Source organism: Octodon degus, unplaced genomic scaffold (genome assembly GCF_000260255.1).
Source record: "Octodon degus isolate 3935 unplaced genomic scaffold, OctDeg1.0 scaffold00111, whole genome shotgun sequence".
NCBI classification, from domain to species: Eukaryota; Metazoa; Chordata; class Mammalia; order Rodentia; family Octodontidae; genus Octodon; species Octodon degus.
In genome coordinates, this window is record NW_004524687.1 from 8,659,732 (window position 1) to 8,678,688 (window position 18,957).

An 18,957-nucleotide genomic window follows, 5' to 3' on the forward strand; every position below is an offset into this window, starting at 1 on the left:
GCCTCTGTGCTCTACCTAAGCAGGCACTTTAGTATCCCGAACTATCCGGCCAGCCCAGACTTTGTCTCAAATAAACAAACAAACAAATCCATTACTTTTCCACTAGCTTCATCCAATAAATAAAAATAAGTTCATGTCGAGAAGGTACTTTAAAAATTGAGAAAAAATTTATACACATAATGACTGAAATAAAAAAAATAATCAGAGCTCTTTATGATCATCCATAACCCAATATAAGAAATGAGTTTGAAACCCAATTCTGAGATCAAGGACATGTTCCTTACCTTTTCTTATTCTTAATTTCCTCACCTATGAACTAGAAACAATCATACCTTACAAAAGTATTGTAGTAAGCATTAAACTGCCAGCATAAGATCTGGCATACAACAAAGAACTCCAGAAACAGTAGTTACAAACATCTGAAATAAGTGTTTAGCTTCCGTTATATTAGCCTTTTTAAAGTAAATCCCACAACTACACTAACTCTAAATTCACTGGGATCCAAAATGAACACTACATCCTTAACCATACCAATTAATTACAGCAGACAGCAGCCACTGAATGAATTAAATGGATAAGTTCTTCAATGAAGCTAGGGTTGGCTGGTTTGTTGTTTTTGTGGCACTGATGAAACCAGGGAGCCTTGACTTCAGCTTTTTGCCTCTCAGTCACACCCTCAGACCTAAACACAGGTTTCAATACTGAATTGAAACAGAGAATAATTCCTAACAATGAATTTAAAAAAAAAAAAAAAGATAGAAAGAAACAAAGAATGAAGGGACTGGGGGAAAAGACTGACTTTCCTATTACTTAAAGAGAAAAACCTAAAAAATAAAAGGCACATGACTGTAATTCCACTATTCGAGAAGCCTGATTCAGAAGGCTAAAGGATTGAAAATTTCAGTTCAGGCTGGATAACTTACAGAAGCAATATCTTATCTTAAATAAATAAATAAAAGCTGGGAGTTGTAACTCGCTGTAAAGGCCCTGGGTTCAATCCTTGGGAGTCGGAGGGATAAGGAAGAAACAAAAGCAAGCGCATAACCATCCCACAGCTGCAATGAGAAGGCTGAGTGGGGGAAGACTGCAGTAAGACAATGAAACAGTGGAAAAGATCTGTATGGAGAGCTTCCTTTGATCCCCACGGATCACTGCTTATCAAAACAGGTAACTGCTACCTTAAAACCAATCACTACAGTTCCTCTATACATTCATGAGTTAGTGGAATGTCCAGTTATTTTCAATGAGTCAAAATTTCAAATGGTAACTGGCAGATTAAATCTCTATAATCTAAGTATTCACAGCTTCTTCACTCAATTCTTAAATATCTAAGAAAAATCTGAACTTCACGTTTTAGAATTAAAATGTGAGTTGTTTTCCCTCCTAAGACTACACATAGTATTTCCATTTAAATCTTCTTCCTAACAGTATTTTACTAATGTACGCTCCGAACATGTAGGAGTGAATGTTTTAGTTCCAACAAGATCCTTCTTTCTGAGGCAGGATAGCCGCGAGTTGAAGGCCATCCTACACTACATAGCCAGAGTTGCTGTTTCAAGTTTTCTTCCTGATCACATACTGTATGTAAAAACATGATGGACAGATGTTTCCGCTACACTTATCTTACTAATTACTCAAAAAGGAAAGTCACACGGGATGGGCTCGCTCGAAGCCTGTAAGCACGCGCGGGCGCTAACGAAGTCGACTTCCCGCGCACATCACAGCGTCCCTGGCATCCGCGTGCGGGGCTGCGGGGAACGGGACGGCCGGACGCGGGTGCGGGAGGGGTCCGGACTGTGCCAACTCCGGGCGAGCAAACACCACGGTCTGTGGAGCTAAGAGCGCGTAGGGAAGGCGGACTGCTGTTTTCGTCCCGCCCCGCAGACCTCAGGCCTGAAAAGCGCGGCGGTTAGAACGCGGTGCCTTCGCCAGACCGCGGTCAGCGCTTCCCAGACGAACGCGGTGCTCGCCCCTGGAGGAGTTTTCGGAACACGGCTCCAACCCCGCAGCACTTAGGTGGCAGGGCTCGCCAACCGCCAACTAGAGGGCCGGCCCCGCCACGGAGTGGAGCCCATGCGCCCCGCGACGCCGGCGGCCCCGAGGCGTGGCCCGCGTCGGAGCGCAGGACGTGCGGGTCGAGGCGGGCCGTGGACACCCGGGTGAGTTCTGGTCGAGCACCCACCTGGGCGTGGGGCCTTCTTCCCACAACCGCGACCACGAGCACGAAGATTGCCGCCGCGCGAGGCCCAGTCTTCGTTTTCGACACTTCCCGCCCTACGAGCCGCGCTCGCGCCCCTCCTCCAAACCAAAAAGCCGCCCCGCCCCGCCCCGCCCCGCCCTCTGCGCGCGAACCACCCTCTTCACCTCTCGCGAGAGGCCCCCTCCCCGCCCCCAGCCAGTGAGTGAGCGAACGAGCGAGGAGGAGGGCGTTCTAGGCGAAGGCGCTGCGGCCGCCATTATCCTCCGCTTCTCTGCTGCACCGACCTCAGTGTCCTGCCTGATCCCACTTGTTTGCGGCGTATAGGTAATTGGAGTTACTGGGGTTGGGTTAGTATGGATTTAAGTAAGGATTTGGCCTCCCGGCAAGGTTGCATTGACTTTTTCCAAGCCTGGTTTTTCTCGGGCCCGGTCCCTTAACAGTCCGAAGGGAGGCACCGGCGGGAGGCGCAGTTTTTCGGCTCGCCATCTAGTTGATTGACACACCCTTAAGCCAATTGCCTCTCTCTGGCACCATCGCTGAAACCTGGGCAGCCAATTGGGCGCGGCAGTGGGGGAGGCGGGCACGAGGAGGCGGGGGAGAGGGGCCTACGCTCGCTCTCTTGTCTAGCTCCGACCGTCTAGGCTGCGCGGCAGTGGAGAAAGGCGGACTCGTGCGGTGAGGAGCGGGGCTACGTGGGGAGCAAGGGTCGGAGCCCAAGCTTCCCGTTTGAAGCAGGCGTTCTGGGCTGCTCGAAGGTTAGCTGCTTCGGGAGGAGACGTTGAGAGGAATCCCCTCCCCCACGCCGCCATTTCCCTGAGCGAGCGACTGCATTTTGCGTGTTGGTGCGGGTGACTCCAGGGAGTGGAGCGGCAGAACCAGTAAAAGAGCTGTGGGCGTGCTGTGTCGGACACCGGGCCCTTGTGTAGGAGGCTCAGCGGGCAGACGAGACAGCGGGGAGCGAGGCAGAAAGCATTCTTTGTGCGGGCCCTGCGGCCCCGCTGCCGGCCCGGAGCGCCCCCGGTGGGGTCGCTGCTCCGCGGCTTTGTTTCGCGGTGGGGGAGGTGCGGGCCGCGTGGTGGGGGGAGGGGCCGCCCGGCTCCGCCTCGAGCGCGCAGGCGCCATTACGGCCGCCATTTCCTGTGGTCCGGGCGCGAGAAGCGTCTCTGCTACGCGGTAGCCTGTCGGTCACAGCGAGGTGGAAAGAGAGCGGGGTAGGAGTGCGCGGGTCGGGAGAGGCTGATACGGATTTGGCGGGCTCTGAGGAGTGGGGAGCGGTGAGTGGCTTTGCTCTAGCGACGCTGTAGGTAGGACTTTCTCATTCTGTGTAAACTGCTTTCTCAAGATCTTTCTTTCACCTCAGTTTTAACCGAATGATGGACCCGGAGGAAACGGTTTTAGTCGGTCGTTAGGGGAGCCGTAATGCCGGCCGACGTTGTTCGAAACCGGAGAAAGCGAGCGGTGCCGCGGCTCTCCGCTCCGGTAGCCCTGCCTTCCGGCATGGAGTGTCCGGGGCTTTTGTGTTGAGCCGTGATTATAGCACTCAGTAGCTTCGTTTAAAAGGCTGGCTAGTGACGATGTCAGTGTGCAGAAGCCCCATTAACCTGGAGTAATAGTTGTTCCTCCGATAGTTCTGATGGCTATGACTTGGCATTTGTCGTTTTTACTTGTAAACTCGAAATTTCTTAGAATAGCGTTTGTGGACCTTGGTCGGGGGGAAAATTGACTCGAGATTTTAAATGCGAAATTAGTTTGGACGTGTAGCATTTTTTTTGCCCTTGTGGGCAAAATAAGTATACAGAAGCTTGTGCCTTTTCATGCTTTAATGAAAATAATGTGTGAGACAGGTTTCCGTGGTGAGACAACCCATGCTAAAATAGTCTCTTGCCTGGCAAAAGAAATCAGCCTCCTTTGAATTTCTTTGGGCATGATTTGAATTTTAAGATCCAAAATGAAGTTAACTTCTGGAAATAGCTGTTCGTTGTGCTCAAATTGGTATTGTGATCAGAAATTCGAGTTTGCCCTCGCAGAACCGGCCACCAAGACCACCGGGCATGGTGGTGCACTCCTGTAATACCAGCGCTGGGAAGGCTGAAAAGAGGAGGATCGCTGAGTCCAGGCTGCATAGTGAGATCCTGTACCGGACACGTTTTTTTAAAAAAAGAAAAAGAAATTCGAACTTAGTAATAACCAAAACAATGCAAAACTGATTCCTGTTGGTTTTTATAGGCTACTGAAGCATTAGTGTATCAGTTGGTCCTACCTAGAACAGTACAGTTCTGTAAGATATAAGTGGTACGTTTTAGAAACGAGTCTTGTCCTTAAAAATATTGAACAAGACATATAGCTTACTTTACAATAAGCCAAATATACTAGCTACTTCATTTTTCAACAGATTGGTGTGTCCATTTAATACAAGAAAATGGAAACTGAGCAGCCAGAGGAAACCTTCCCCAACACTGAAACCAATGGTGAATTTGGTGAGAATATATTTTATAACAAATTTCCATTCCATTAATTTTGTTACTCTGTTATGATTGGCATGGTCTAATATGCCATCATTAATTGCCTTTTTGTTACTTTAGTTTCTTGTTTTGAGATATTTGTCAGGTGCATTTTAGATTTTATGAAGTAACTATGCTCTGTGGTAAAATGACAAAAGGAATTTCTTAAATTTTAATCCTTCAAGGTAAAATTTCTGTTAGATACAAGGGGGGGTGAAAAACAAGACTAATAGTGTTTATAGTTTTGTGTGTGTGTGACATACATGGGATTAATAAATCATTTTAATCTACAGATTAAAACCCAAAATTCCAATTTTTTTGACTTTCTAATTTAAACCTGAACTGTTGATTTCTAGGTAAACGTCCTGCAGAAGATATGGAAGAGGAGCAAGCGTTTAAACGATCTAGAAACACCGATGAGATGGTTGAATTACGAATTCTGCTTCAGAGCAAGGTGTAAAATTTTCTCCTTAAAAATTTGAAGGTGGCTCACAGTAGAAATTAGATGGTTTATAAAGTTCTGATTTGGTTCTCCGGAAGTTTTAAGGGCTTTAAAGTGAAGATAAATATGTGGTTCTCTGTAAACAAAACTAAGCACTTCATAGTAGTGTTATTTGCTAATTATGGTGAATGTTCTTGCTTTGATAAGATACTGTGCAGGTAAAGCTAAGATAAGAGTGTAGGGGGCCAAGGATATAGCTGAGTGGTACAATATCTGGGGACCCTGGGTTCTGTTTTTCAGTATCAAAAAAAAAGTTCAACTTGAGTGTAGAGACAGCAGTTTCTTAAAAAGTGTTCATGGCTTGCACCTTAGGGATCTCTGGGAAGCATCTGGGTTAACATGTCTGGAAGTGCGTACTATATCATGCAGAGATTATTCTGTTTTGTTTTCCAATGCTTTAAAATTAATCAGTATTTAAATTTTGTATTGTATATCTGGCATTTGGAATATTGTATAGCTCAGTCTTAAAATATTGCTTAGAACATACAGAATCTGGGTTATTCCTGTCCCCAATTATCATGCTGTTCCCTTGTAGATAACTAGTCCAGTACATAACAGCAGACATTGAAGAGTAGGGGTTGAAGCATGGATACATTAATTTTAGAGAAAGGCAAAATAATTGTCTTTTTTCTAGAATGCTGGGGCAGTGATTGGAAAAGGAGGCAAGAACATTAAGGCTCTCCGTACAGACGTAAGTGTTAACTTAAGCTACTAAACAAGCAGATTCATCTTATGTTTCTAGAAGTTTGGAGGTTTACATAATAAAAATCACTTAACGTAGCTACACACCATTTGTGAAAGTTGGGTTACATGATTTTGAACTTTGCTGTTCCTGTTTTAATAATAAAAGCCCAGATTGCATAGAGAGAAAGGTTTATATTAAACCTTTTCACTTTCTAGGAAGATTCCACCGAATTGTTCACTTAAAGCACGATAACATCTTAATTCCAAAGTGGCAAAGTGTTAAAATTCTTAATTATACCACTTCCCAAGAGTGTGAGTCAATTACAGTATTACTGAAAAACGTTGTTAGGTAGCTGTTTAAACCCAGGGATTTTTATTTCCTTAAAAAAAAATCCATCTGTTTTAGCAGCTTGCACAGTAGAGCACAAAGTTCTTAGCATTGAAAATGCATGATTTAAATGTAGAGAAAGGGCAGGCACGTAATCATATACTTGGGAAACTGTCAATGCCTATTATTTGAGTCTTCGTATTTTATAGTGGGTTGACTCTTGTGATTAGACACATGTTGACAGTAATAGAAGTAAACATTGATAGGACTCAGCTACACTAAAATTCTAAATTTTTTTCTTGTAGTGTATGCACTTCTTAATGTTTTTCTTGCTCAAATTGAGGCAAATAACTGAGTACTTGACAGTATTTCATTTCTCTCTTGGTCGCAGATCTTTGTATGTTTCTCTTGATTACTGTAAACTGAACTTGAAAATTTGTTTAGAATTTTTACAGACCTTCCTATTATGTGCTAGGATGCATTTTGATCCTCAGGAAACCAAGCCAGTCTTTATTGCAGTATTTGGTGTGGGAATTTTTGTTTTGTCTTTTATAAACCTCTCCTTTTAATCCAGATGTTCTATAGTGTTATCTGGGTTATTAAATTTCCCCACTTTCCTCAAGAATTTCAGTAAACTTTGGTCATGACAGGTTTTGTGTCTACCCTCATGAGCCAGCCTGCTACTGAAACATCGTTCGTTTTATTTTTTATTTTTTTTATTTTTTTAAACAGTTAGAACCATCATTTAAGATCCTTAAGTGTTAAGCCACAATCAGATATAGAGAAGTCCATTATTGTGTTAGTCTTCAGAACAACTTAAGCTTGTTTCATTAATTGAGAGTATGAGTATAGTTTGTATTAAATTAAAATTTATTGCTTTTCCCCCTTTTCCCTCTCCTTGTTTTTTTGGCCATATATCTCCGTTGCCCATGTACTGGATCGACTTACCCCTGCGTTGCCCATCATGACGTTGGCCCATCCGCCCCTGAACGCCCATGTGAAAACCCTGGTTGGCTATGCCCAAAAATGTGCTCGTTGCCAAACGGGTACCATACTTGACAACTTCTGATTGAATGCCCATGCCCAATGCCAACATCCACGAACGCCAATGACCAATGCAGTACAATGCCAGTGTTTCAGTCCCAGACAGCAGTGGCCCCGAGCGGTATGTCCCAACAGTTTATGCCTCACTGCCTGATTAGAAAGAGAGAAATGTATTTTATTACCTGCCTTTTATATAATTAAATAGTATCCCCTTTAGACGGTGTATTGTTTTTCAAGTTTCTGTCTTATTTTCCCCATTAAGTCTTTTTGTCACTGAACTTTTACCGTGAGTTGCCCACCCAAACGATCCACTAATTTTATTTCGATGGAAGGAGCACAGCTTCAAGTGTTGCATATTTGCTGCATTGTAAATCAAATTGTTATGAAAGTAGTCTCTCGCTCTGTCTTTGTGGCCCACCTTGCTTCCCAACATTGCCTGTTCATAATTTTTTCTGATGAAATGCTAACTCTGGTTCACTCTTCCTTCACTTCTCATTTGTGTTGTCTTTGTTTTGTCTTGCATTTGTATTTGTTTTCTTGCAGAGCCCATTAGTAATCTAATTTCTAACTGGTATCCATAACCTTACTCCAGATACAGTGTTCACCACTTGCATAATCCCCCACTTCCCTAAGAGAAGGTGTGCCAGTTTTACCAATGTAACAGCGAGGGTATCCTTAACTTGGTGGCGGGGAACATAAATATTCAACTCTGCTTCACTTCTGGTCAGTTTATTGCCCACTTAATCTGAGCCCTTCCAAAAGCCCATTCTTTCTGTCTCTGCAAGTCTCCTAATACTGTTATCATGTCTGTATGGGGCATAAAATAAAATGCATGTGAAAATCTATAAATAGGTTTCTATAAATGGGGAATATTGTTAATGTTGTTCCTGTAAAAATTTGTGTGACTACTATTGACAAACACAAAACTCATTTTTCTTTTCCACCTTTTTTGTACTATCTGGTATTTGTGATGTTTGGCAGCATATTGAGTATCAGTGCTGATATTGAAACAATTGGAGAGATTCTGAAGAAAATCATCCCTACCTTGGAAGAGGTAGGCTTACTTTTTTCTTCTGATATGTTTGGCAATATGAAGGGGCCTGTTTTATGTCTCACTGGGCATCATGGGGAGAGGGACAAAAGTGAATACGATGATTTATAACAGTACCTTACAGCCTATTGGGTTATTTTACTACATTATGTAATTAAGCTGGCCACTCTAAATATGAATTATTGGTGGTCTTGTGTCTGGCGTGTTTTAAAAGCTTTAATTTTACCTTTTTAATTACCATTAATTAGGAAATGTACTGAAAAGAAAGGTTTAGCAATGTTGGAGGATATTGAGATTCTCATTTGTTAGGTTATGTAGAGTTATTTTATATTGAAGCTTTTTGGTTTAGTAACACTGTCATTTAATCACGTATAGATTTAAACTGTTGTAGTAGCTTTACCAATATATGCGACAATAGCCTGATCACACTAGACACTTAACCTATTACTCTTATTTTTCTACTTTCAGGGCCTGCAGTTGCCATCACCCACTGCAACCAGCCAGCTCCCGCTCGAATCTGATGCTGTGGAATGCTTAAATGTATGTCATAGTGCCATTGAACCCCACTGAAGTATGGAGCCTGGCCCATAGGATCAATTTTATTTTTAACATAGTGTACTTTTCCCATTGCTATAGAAAAAGCCTTAAAAACATGACACACGAATGGTCTTACAACTCACTGTTGACCCTGCTCCATGCTGCAGTGGGAATTAACTACATTTGCAAAGTGCTTTGCAGTCATTTTTATTATCGTGTTATTTGAATGTTAATAATTTTGTGGTAACAGCGACATGCTAAATGGCTGCAGTGTGGGTATGGTGTTGCAGGACCTGAAAATAAAATAGTTTTTTAAGGTGGTGCAGAATGTCCTTTTTGGGCCTGGCTATTGAGGATAATAAGCACATAACTGGTAAAGTTATTGAAATATAAATTCAGGTTGCTCACTGCAACAGTATAATTGTCATGCTTATAGCTGATTAAGTATATTACTGGGGGATTTATTAATGGGAGCCTAAAATTTTATAACTCTCCCTTCACAGTACCAACACTATAAAGGAAGTGACTTTGACTGCGAGTTGAGACTGTTAATTCATCAAAGTCTGGCAGGAGGAATTATTGGGGTCAAAGGTGCTAAAATCAAAGAACTTCGAGAGGTAAAGACATTTTTATTTTCTGCCATATTTTATACTAGAAATTTTTCATAAAAATGAAAGTTCAAAAATGCTAGAAAGTTATCAAAATTGCGCCATTCTTTTGCCCTATGGTTTATTTTGAGAGAAACTCAAAATTAAAATCTAAATGTAGATGTTTTTCGGTGTATTCTAATGCATTTTTCTTCTCTTGATTTAATGTAGAACACTCAGACAACAATCAAGCTTTTCCAAGAATGCTGTCCTCATTCCACTGACAGAGTTGTTCTTATTGGAGGAAAGCCTGACAGGGTTGTAGAATGCATAAAGATCATCCTTGATCTTATATCTGAGGTATCTTCAAAACACTCTTTATACATTGTTTCTTAAAAGTATTTCAGAATGTTTAGTCTGTAACATCCTTTACCTAGAAATTTTATGTTGCCCCCCGATTCCACAAGAAAAAGAAAAATTTCATGTTGCATGGCCTTATGTAGTTTTAAACCTTTCACATGAAGTCCCTTTATGATGGTGCTTTTATAGAACATAATTGCCACTTGGTAACCTCACTATAGATTGTAGTCTTCACCAAGATGCCTTCTCAGGGCATGATTCTGCTAAACCCCACGCGGTGTGCCTTGTAGTTTATAGTGAGAGGAGTCTTCTCTAAAGTAGTAAAATTCACTTTTCATTTTAGGTTAACTAATAGTCTTTTGTTGGGGGTGGTCAGTTCTTGTATGATCTTTGTCCCTTTGCCCTGCCTCTGTTCTGGGAAAAATTACTAAAGGTAGTATGCACTGTGGCTTTCTGTGTGTAAAGTTGCTGTATTTTTGTTTGTAGTCTCCCATCAAAGGACGAGCACAGCCTTATGATCCCAATTTTTATGATGAAACTTACGATGGTGGTTTTACCATGATGTTTGATGACCGTCGTGGACGTCCTGTAGGATTTCCTATGCGGGGGAGAGGTGGTTTTGACAGAATGCCTCCTGGTCGAGGTGGGCGTCCCATGCCTCCCTCTAGAAGAGATTATGATGACATGAGCCCTCGTCGGGGACCACCACCCCCTCCTCCTGGTCGAGGTGGCCGGGGTGGTAGCAGAGCTCGGAATCTTCCTCTTCCACCACCACCACCACCTAGAGGAGGGTAAGTTTTTTTCATTTGTAAATTAAAATACAACAGAATGTGTTCACTGATGGTTAGGATAAATATGAATGCGTGTGGTACGTAAACTGAAATTTATAACAAGTATTATACTTGCAGAGATCTAATGGCCTATGATAGAAGAGGAAGACCTGGAGACCGCTATGATGGCATGGTAAGAAAATCAGTATGGATACAATTGAGCTATGAGGGGTCTTGAGAATTGAGGTAAAATTTTGTTGATTCTAATTGAAAAACTTACAAATAATCTTTGTAATCATTGCTTCCATTTGCTTTTTGAAAAAAATATTCAGTGGTCTTTGTAAAACAGATATGTTTTACATATATATGTTCATAAAATTGTAGCACTGTGGCCATTTTAATGCAGATTCTTAATACTTCTCTCTAATACAGGTTGGTTTCAGTGCTGATGAAACTTGGGACTCTGCGATAGATACATGGAGCCCATCAGAATGGCAGATGGCATATGAACCACAGGTTGAGTATCATTGAGTGTTAATACACATACGAGTGATCTTAGGTGTTTACAATAAGTTTTTTTCCTTATGCTTTTTGGAATACTGTGTACCTGGAATCATTTTTATCTCCTTTCCTGAGGATTTTTTCCTGAACTTTGTTCATTGAAAGTGTGTAGGGCCAGCGATTATAGCTAAGCAGCACAGCACCTGCCTGGCCAGTGTGTGTAAAGTCCTGAGTAAAATTCCTACTATCAAAAGAAATTCACTAGGAGTAAAATGGGTGGCTTTTGGTTTTTTTTTTTAAACTGAGGAATTTTTTTTATATATATATAAGACAGAAACTTGGGTTGTTTTTGAAAGCAAAGTAATTTGTTTCTTTTTATTTTTTTTTTTTTAGGGTGGCTCTGGATATGGTAAGTTTTCTCCTTTATGAAATCAAACATTATTACATACTTTCTAAAATGAACTTGATGCTCACTATTTAAATCAGATTATTCCTATGCAGGGGGTCGTGGCTCATATGGTGATCTTGGTGGACCCATTATTACTACACAAGTAACTATTCCCAAAGATGTAAGTATGATTAATATACTATTAGGAATGTTTAATGAAACATTTCCATGACTCTTGCCTCTTTCTGTAAGTTTACTTTAAATTCAAAAGGTTTTTAATAAAACCTCCGTTCTGGGGTTGAGATAACATTTGAGGATATCATCAATAAGATGTCATTCTAATGTTTGATCCTTTTTGAGTGAACTTTTAGTGCAATTAATGCCAGAAGGTTCTGATCTTTAGTTAAGCTTATTCAAGAAAATAGTATATGTAGTCTACATTGATAAATCAAAATTTGGAGTAGATTAGATCATGATTTTTCCCTGAGAAAATCACCTCAAAAGTTAATACTCTTCATGGTCTTCATGGTCATTGAGAACACAGGTAGTATATTTTCTTTAAAAATCATCATAAATGCTTGTATTTAAAAATCTTTTCAGTTGGCTGGATCTATTATTGGCAAAGGTGGTCAGCGGATTAAACAAATCCATCATGAATCGGGAGCTTCTATCAAAATTGATGAGCCCTTAGAAGGATCCGAAGATCGGATCATTACCATTACAGGAACACAGGACCAGATACAGAATGCACAGTATTTGCTGCAGAACAGGTCAGTTGAAGTTGAGCTTTGTGTTAACTTGTACATACTAAACCTTTAAAAACTCTTCTCAAGTGATTTTTCTTTTACAAACCTTGGTATTTCAGCCATTTGGGACCTAACTTCTAAATACTCTTAATAGCTTTGCCTTAATCTTCTGCTTTCTTGCTAAAAATGAAGACATTCAATACTAATCTTGCTGGAAGAAGCCTTAACCAAGCAAACTTCTTATTTTCTCTGGTGAAAACTGCTGCCAAAAACACTCAGTTGTTACAAATTATACAAAGCCTGTAGAAAATAATAGAAGATTCATTGGATGTTGGTCTGCTTCTGTGTGGAAGACTAGTGATTTTGTTGTTTTTAGATAACTAAATCGACAACAAATCACAGTCTGCCATATGGCACAGGCCACCTCTACAGGACAAATGATTGGTGCTGTAAAATGCAGCATTTCACACCTTACTGGCATCTCTTTTCTGAGTATTAACAACTTTCAATTTCATTTCCTAATTCTGTTCTGCTAATGTCTGGTTTACTGTAAATCAATTTTTCCTGAATTTTACATTGCTTTCATTTGTAATTGCTGTTTTAAAATTTTTTATTTCTAACTATAATGGACATGTTTATCATTTAGCATTGAAATTGTCTTGATGTTGATTAAGATGTTACGAACAAAAATTCTAATTCGTACTTTTTTTTCTTTTCTTTTATAGTGTGAAGCAGTATGCAGATGTTGAAGGATTCTAATGCAAGATATTTTTTCTTTTTTATAGTGTGAAGCAGTATTCTGGAAAGTTTTTCTAAGACTAGTGAAGAACTGAAGGAGTCCTGCACCTTTTTTTTTTTTTATCTGCTTCTGTTTAAAAAGCCAACATTCCTCTGCTTCATAGGTGTTCTGCATTTGAGGTATAGTGAAATCTTTGCTGTTCACCAGATGTAATGTTTTAGTTCCTTACAAACAGGGTTGGGGGGAGGGTGTGCAAAAACTAACATTGAAATTTTAAAACAGCAGCAGAGTGAGTGGATTTTATTTTTTGTTTATTGTTGGTGGTTTAAAAAAATTTCCCCCCATGTAATTATTGTGAACACCTTGCTTTGTGTGGTCACTGTAAACATTTGGGGGGTGGGACAGGGAGGAAAGTAACAATAGTCCACATGTCCCTGGCATCTGTTCAGAGCAGTGTGCAGAATGTAATGCTCTTTTGTAAGAAACGTTTTATGATTTTTAAAATAAATTTAGTGAATCTATTTTGGTGGTCTTTTTTTTTTTTTTAAATAAAGACAGTCAATTTTCAAATGGTGGCTGAATTTCCCAATGCACCCCTAAACTAAACACTAAGTTTGATTTTCAGCTCCTCTGTTGGAAATAAGTACAGTATATCTCTTAGATACAGGCAAAATATATTGGCAAATTCAGTTCTGATGATTTCTTGATGGTTTCAGTCATTGCTTGGGAAGAAGTTCCATCATACATATCATGCTTATAATAAGCTGGAGGATTTTTGTTTTTGCAAATGCTTGCCCATACTTTGCAGCAGTTTTCTGTTAATTGTAAAAGCCAAGGTGGGCAGCAGTACTACAAATTTAAAAAATATAAGTATATTCCAGAAGCCTAATTGGCAGTGGGTTTTATTAAAGTAACACTTGGTTGTAGAAGTAAGTGATGGATGCTGAAGAAATTCTGATTATTTTTATTACATTTCTCACTTATAGACTTATTAAACTGTCAACCTTGTAGTGTCTATTAGTTAAACTTTGTATAAATATATATACATGTTTTTCCATTGTATGCAAATTGCAAGAAAAAGATGTACCATTTCTCTGTTGTATGTTGGATTATGTAGGAAATGTTTGTGAACTATTCAAAAACAAGTTGAAAAAAGTTCCTGTGGATGTTTTATGTAGTATCCTGGCATTTGTATTGATAGTTTAAAAGTTTCACTGCACAATAAAACTCCCATGATGCTAGATTTGATGTGTGCCCAGTTTGAAAAAAGGTTGGTTGACACCTGTGTAAAAATTGTTGAAACGTTCCTCTTCTAAGGAAATACAGTAATCTTAATATTTTTTTGTGTGGAGTGTTTTTCTAGCTTTCATGAATAAAATCTTAGAAGGATGGTGAATTTTAAAATTCTGGTAATTATGTGGTGTAAGTGTTCAAGGGATAGCCTAACAAAAGTGGATAGAATGATTCTACGTGTCTTAACGGGAAGTTTTTCTTAAGTATATAATCATGAGTATGCATATGAATCTTTGAAGGGAGTTTTTAAGAACTCCTTGGTTAAGTGTTGGAGAAGTAGTGTTCTTGGTTAATAGTATGTGAAATGTCAGAACTTTGGGCCAGGCATGTAACTCAGCCTCAGTGCCTCCCTGGTAAGCACAAGGTCCACCACCACCAAAAAAAGAAAAACACTTCAAACTAGTGAATGCTACCTGTAGTGGTATAGTTTTCCCAAAGGAAAAATTGGGCTACTTTGCCATAGGTTATCTAATCATTCTCACCCTTAGGGATTCTAAATATGGGTGGTTTAGGGTTTCTCAGGGTAAAGTATGCCCTTCAGAGGAGTGAAATAATGGAGAAAAGCATCCCCAGAGGTGATTAGTGGTTTTCAAATCTGCAGTTACTAAGGCCCACATTCCTGTTTACAATTGAGACCCTCAGGGTATAGATGTAGTTATTTGGCACTGCTAATTGAGAGGTATGGTAGCTTTGAGAGAAACTTTCATTTATTAGTAAATGATAAGTGACTTGAAGATTGGGAAAGATTGAAGATGAATATGGGCTTTTACAATTAAGTAAAACATGAGCAATACAAGCAGTACAGTGCTTTATAAAATATTTAGTAATGTTGAGGGCATAATGGCACATTCTGTATAATGCCAGCACTCAGATTGTAGCAAAGGAGTTGTGACTACAAGCTCAGCCTGGGCAACAGGTCCTGTCTCATGACAGCATGTAGTATAGGATGAAGGGAAGAGCCTGAGTTCAGTCCCTATACCATAAAAAGATTCCAAAGGTTACAATGAGCTTTTCAGAGGTTTTGTGTATTGAAACCGAAAAGCCAATGGATACAGTGAAAAACAGCACCAGGGTACTATGAACTCAAAACTGCCAGGCATGGTTAGTTCATACCTGTTGGTGGGCAAGAGGCTGGGGTAATAGAATGGCCACAAATTCAAGGCCAGGGCTGGAGAGAGCTCAGTGGCCTGAGAGCCTTCCCGCAAACAAGATCCTGGGTTTTTTATCGTTGATAGGAAAAAAAAAAATTCAAGGGCACCCTGAACCATGCAGTGAGAGAGTCTCAACCAAAGTAACTTTGGTTTTTTCCAGAACAGAGGCTTGAACTTGGGCCCTTGCACTTGCCAGGTAGGTGCTTATGCCACTGAGCTATCTCCCCAGCCCCTTATCAAAGTTTTCTGCAGACTTAAAAAAGGACTGGGAGTGTAGCAATATAATCGTTCCAATTCCATGTCCCATCAAAACAAAAGTCCTCAATTCAGCCCCACATAAAATTGGAATGTTAAGAGATCAAAACAGACTGCAAGGATAAAATGCAAATTCGTGAAGCGTAAAACACCCCAAAACCAGTAACCTGGTTCCAGTACTGGAGACTAAAAACTAGGGTCTATGCCCTGAGTTACAGTAGTCCCCCCCGCTTTTGAGATAGTCTCATTAAGTCACTAAATTGACCACGCCGACTTCAAAACTCAGCCTCTTAGTGTATGGAATTACATATGTGCACCACCTTGTAAGTTCAATATCTGGCACAAAGTAAACCTTCAAAGGTTACCCAGGTGGGCTCAAGATTGCAATCCTGTCTCAATGGCCCAGGAATGCAACATCATGCCAGCTTTTACATACTATTGGTTTTGTTTTTGTGGCAGGGCCTTGCTATGTAGTTCAGGCCAGCCTCCAACTCTGGGCAATACTCCTGCCTCAGCTTCCCCAGTCCTGGGATTATAGTCTTCCTGGTCTAATCATTTTTTTTTTTTTTAATGTTCTCAAAATAACATTGTCCCACAAGATGACATGATTTAATCCTGGTGTAAAGAAGCTTGTTTTTATTTATTTTTTTTCTCTCAGAATGTCAGTCCTGGGCAAGGGAGATAGCTCAGTAGAATAAGGATTTGCCTGTCAAGTGCAAGGTCCTGAGTTCAATCCCCAGTACCACAAAAAAAAGGAAAAAAAGTGTCCTGTGAATAGTCATATCCATTGTTTAGTGTTGTGAAAATAATTTTTTTTTGTTGTTGGAAAGGTAATCTTGGTACTTCAATCGTTGCAACACTGGAGTAAAACTAACCCTTTTTTTTAACCCCCAGTGTTAAAGACTGAACCCAGGGCATCCCACATGCTGAGTTACACTCTAGCCCTTTATTGTACTTGTAAATGTTGGGCCAGAGAGGTAGCTCAGTAGAATAAGCCCTTGCCTGGCAAGTGCAAGGTCCTGAGTTCAATCCCTAGTACACATGAAACAAAAAAAGGTGTATCTCTACTTGTAAATGTTGAGTTTCTTTTGTTTGTAAGGGGGGGTTGGCTGGTTGAGATATGTTATATTCCAGACTGGACTCAATCTCTTACGTTTTTTTTTTTTTTTTTTTTTTATTCCCCAGCCTAAATTTCAAAATTTTGAGACAAATTCCCACTAAGTTTCCCAGGTTGGACTCAAATTTGTGATCCTCTTATCTCAGCTGAGCCCTGAATAGTCAAGATTTTACATGTAGCTAGGTGTAGGGGCACATGCCTGTAAACTCTGGCACTCAGGCTGAGGCAGGAGGATTGCCATAAATTGAAGGGTAGCCTGTCACCAGGCATGGTGGTACACACCTGTAATCCCAGCAGTTGGGAGGCTGAAGCAGGAAGATTGTGAGTTTGAGACCAGCCTGAGAGCTACAAGATGAGCTCAAGGCCAGCCTAAACTACATAATGAGACCCTCTCTCAAGACCAAAAAAAAAAGTGAAAATTAAAAGTATATTAAGCTTCAGGGGCTGGTGAGATGGCTCAGTGGTCTAAAGCACCTACAAGCTTAGCAAAGCACAGGGACCACAGTTCAATCCCCCAGCACCACATGCCAGCCAGCCTGCCCCCTGGTGGGCTGAGCTGGCCACACACACAAATAATTTTTTTAAAAGTATATTAAGCTTCAATTTAAAGAAGGAATAAAGGTCAGCCAGAGAGCTCAGCAGATTAAGCACCTACTTAGGCACAGCGCAGTGGCTGGGGTTTGATCCCCAGCTTGCTATGCCGGCCCTGCCCCTGGGGTGTGCTGAGAGGGTGATTTGAGACTGAGCATGGTGGCGCACGCCTGTAATCCCAGCGCTTGGGAAGCTGAATACGGGAGGATCACTACAAGTCTGGTCTACGTGGTGATACCCTGTAGACCCTGTAAACCCTGTACTAGGGTCCTGAGTTTAATCCCCAGTACTGAAAAAAAAAAAAAAAACCCTAGTAGTGAGACCCTGAACAGCCTGTAGACTCTTGCCTAAAATACAGAAGAGAGAGAGAGACAGAGAGAGACAGAGACAGAGACAGAGAGAGAAGAAAGAATGAGAAAATAGGGCCTTCAGGGCTGACCAGATAACTCAGCTGACTAAAGTGCTTGTTTAGATGTTTAGACAGGGGCAGGGACTGGGGTTGGATCCCCAGCATGCTGTGCCAGCCCTGCCCCTGGGGCATGTACTGAGAGCAACTGAGACTGGGTGTGGTGGCACACACCTGTAATCCCAGCCCTTGGGAGGCTGAAAACAGGAGGATCACTAAGAGTCCAATCTGTGTAGTGAAAACCTATAGACCCTGTACTAAATGCATAAAAAAAGAAAATAGGGCCTTCATACTGTGTTTTATCCCCAGCCTCCCCTCCCCCCTTTTTTAAGTTTGAGACAGGCTCTCATTAAATTGCCTATGCTGGCCTCCAACTTGTGATCTTCCTGCCTTAGCCCTCCAGAGTGCTGGTTACAGGCCATGTCACCACATCCACCCCAATAATAGCTGATATAATACTCTATTTAAATACCTGCCACAAACTATCATTACAAAAAATAGAAGACACATCTGTTAACCAGGATGTCTCTCAATGAATGGAATGATTTAACTTTTTTTTTTTCTTTTTTTTTTTTTTTTTTGTCTTTTTGAGACCAGGTCTTGCTATGCAGTTCAGGCTGGCCTCGAGCTCAGTTTATAGCCCACACTGGTCTTGAACTTGCAGATATTCTCCTGCCTCAGCCTCCCAGAATGCTTATATTACAGGCATGCTCCACCATGCCCCATGCTGGATTGATCTAACTTGAGTACTATTCCAGAGAAGATGTAGGAACCCAACACTACTGATTATGCCTCTTCTCTTTGTCACTGTCCGAAATGCACTAGGCTAGGTATGGTGGTGCATACCCATAATCCCAGTACTCAGGAGACTGAGACAAGAGGATTGCTGCAAGTTTGAGGCTGGCCTGGACTACACAGCAAGACCCAGTCTTGCTCGGTGTGGTGCTGCACACCTGTAATCCCAGCACTCTGAGAGGCTGAAGCAAGAAGATTTCCAAGAATTTGAGGCTGGCTGGGATACAAACTGAGTTGAAGGCCAGCCTGAACTGCATAGCAAGACCTTTTCTCAAAAAGACAAGAGAAAGAAGGAAAGGAAGGGAAGGAGGGAGGGAGGGAAGGAGGAAGGAAGGAGAAAGAAAGAAAAGGAAAGAAGGAAAGAAAGAAAGAAAGAAAGAAAGAAAGAAAGAAAGAAAGAAAGAAAGAAAG

At 41.0% G+C, this 18,957-nt stretch overlaps 1 protein-coding gene across 7 annotated transcripts; it reads left to right on the forward strand.

The window, feature by feature from the left end:
• Positions 1–2,413: 2,413 nt before the first annotated feature.
• Positions 2,414–14,224, forward strand: Hnrnpk (heterogeneous nuclear ribonucleoprotein K). 7 transcript variants are annotated; one of them, XM_023699121.1, is made up of 16 exons: positions 2,417–2,524; positions 4,593–4,677; positions 5,058–5,155; positions 5,838–5,894; positions 7,337–7,380; positions 8,241–8,313; positions 8,779–8,850; positions 9,351–9,464; positions 9,666–9,794; positions 10,281–10,585; positions 10,703–10,757; positions 10,997–11,080; positions 11,459–11,474; positions 11,552–11,634; positions 12,054–12,223; positions 12,925–14,224. In XM_023699121.1, the coding sequence occupies exons 2-16, from the start codon at positions 4,620–4,622 to the stop codon at positions 12,956–12,958; spliced, it is 1,392 nt and encodes a 463-aa protein (XP_023554889.1). In that variant the 5' UTR covers positions 2,417–2,524; positions 4,593–4,619; the 3' UTR covers positions 12,959–14,224. The 7 variants fall into 7 exon arrangements, with proteins under 7 accessions (XP_023554894.1, XP_004639451.1, XP_023554889.1 ...); XM_023699125.1 differs by having other exon boundaries at positions 12,985–13,037; XM_023699123.1 differs by lacking the exon at positions 2,417–2,524 and adding an exon at positions 2,790–2,875 and having other exon boundaries at positions 12,925–13,459.
• Positions 14,225–18,957: the final 4,733 nt, after the last annotated feature.

What these genes read in the sequence shown, in the direction of transcription:
- Hnrnpk (XM_023699121.1), top strand. Translation starts at nt 4,620, where the DNA reads ATGGAAACTGAGCAGCCAGAGGAAACCTTCCCCAACACTGAAACCAAT. An exon ending in GAGACCGCTATGATGGCATG is followed by an intron (nt 10,758 to 10,996) that starts GTAAGAAAATCA and finishes TCTCTAATACAG; the next exon opens with GTTGGTTTCAGTGCTGATGA. An exon ending in CAGTATTTGCTGCAGAACAG is followed by an intron (nt 12,224 to 12,924) that starts GTCAGTTGAAGT and finishes TTTCTTTTATAG; the next exon opens with TGTGAAGCAGTATGCAGATG.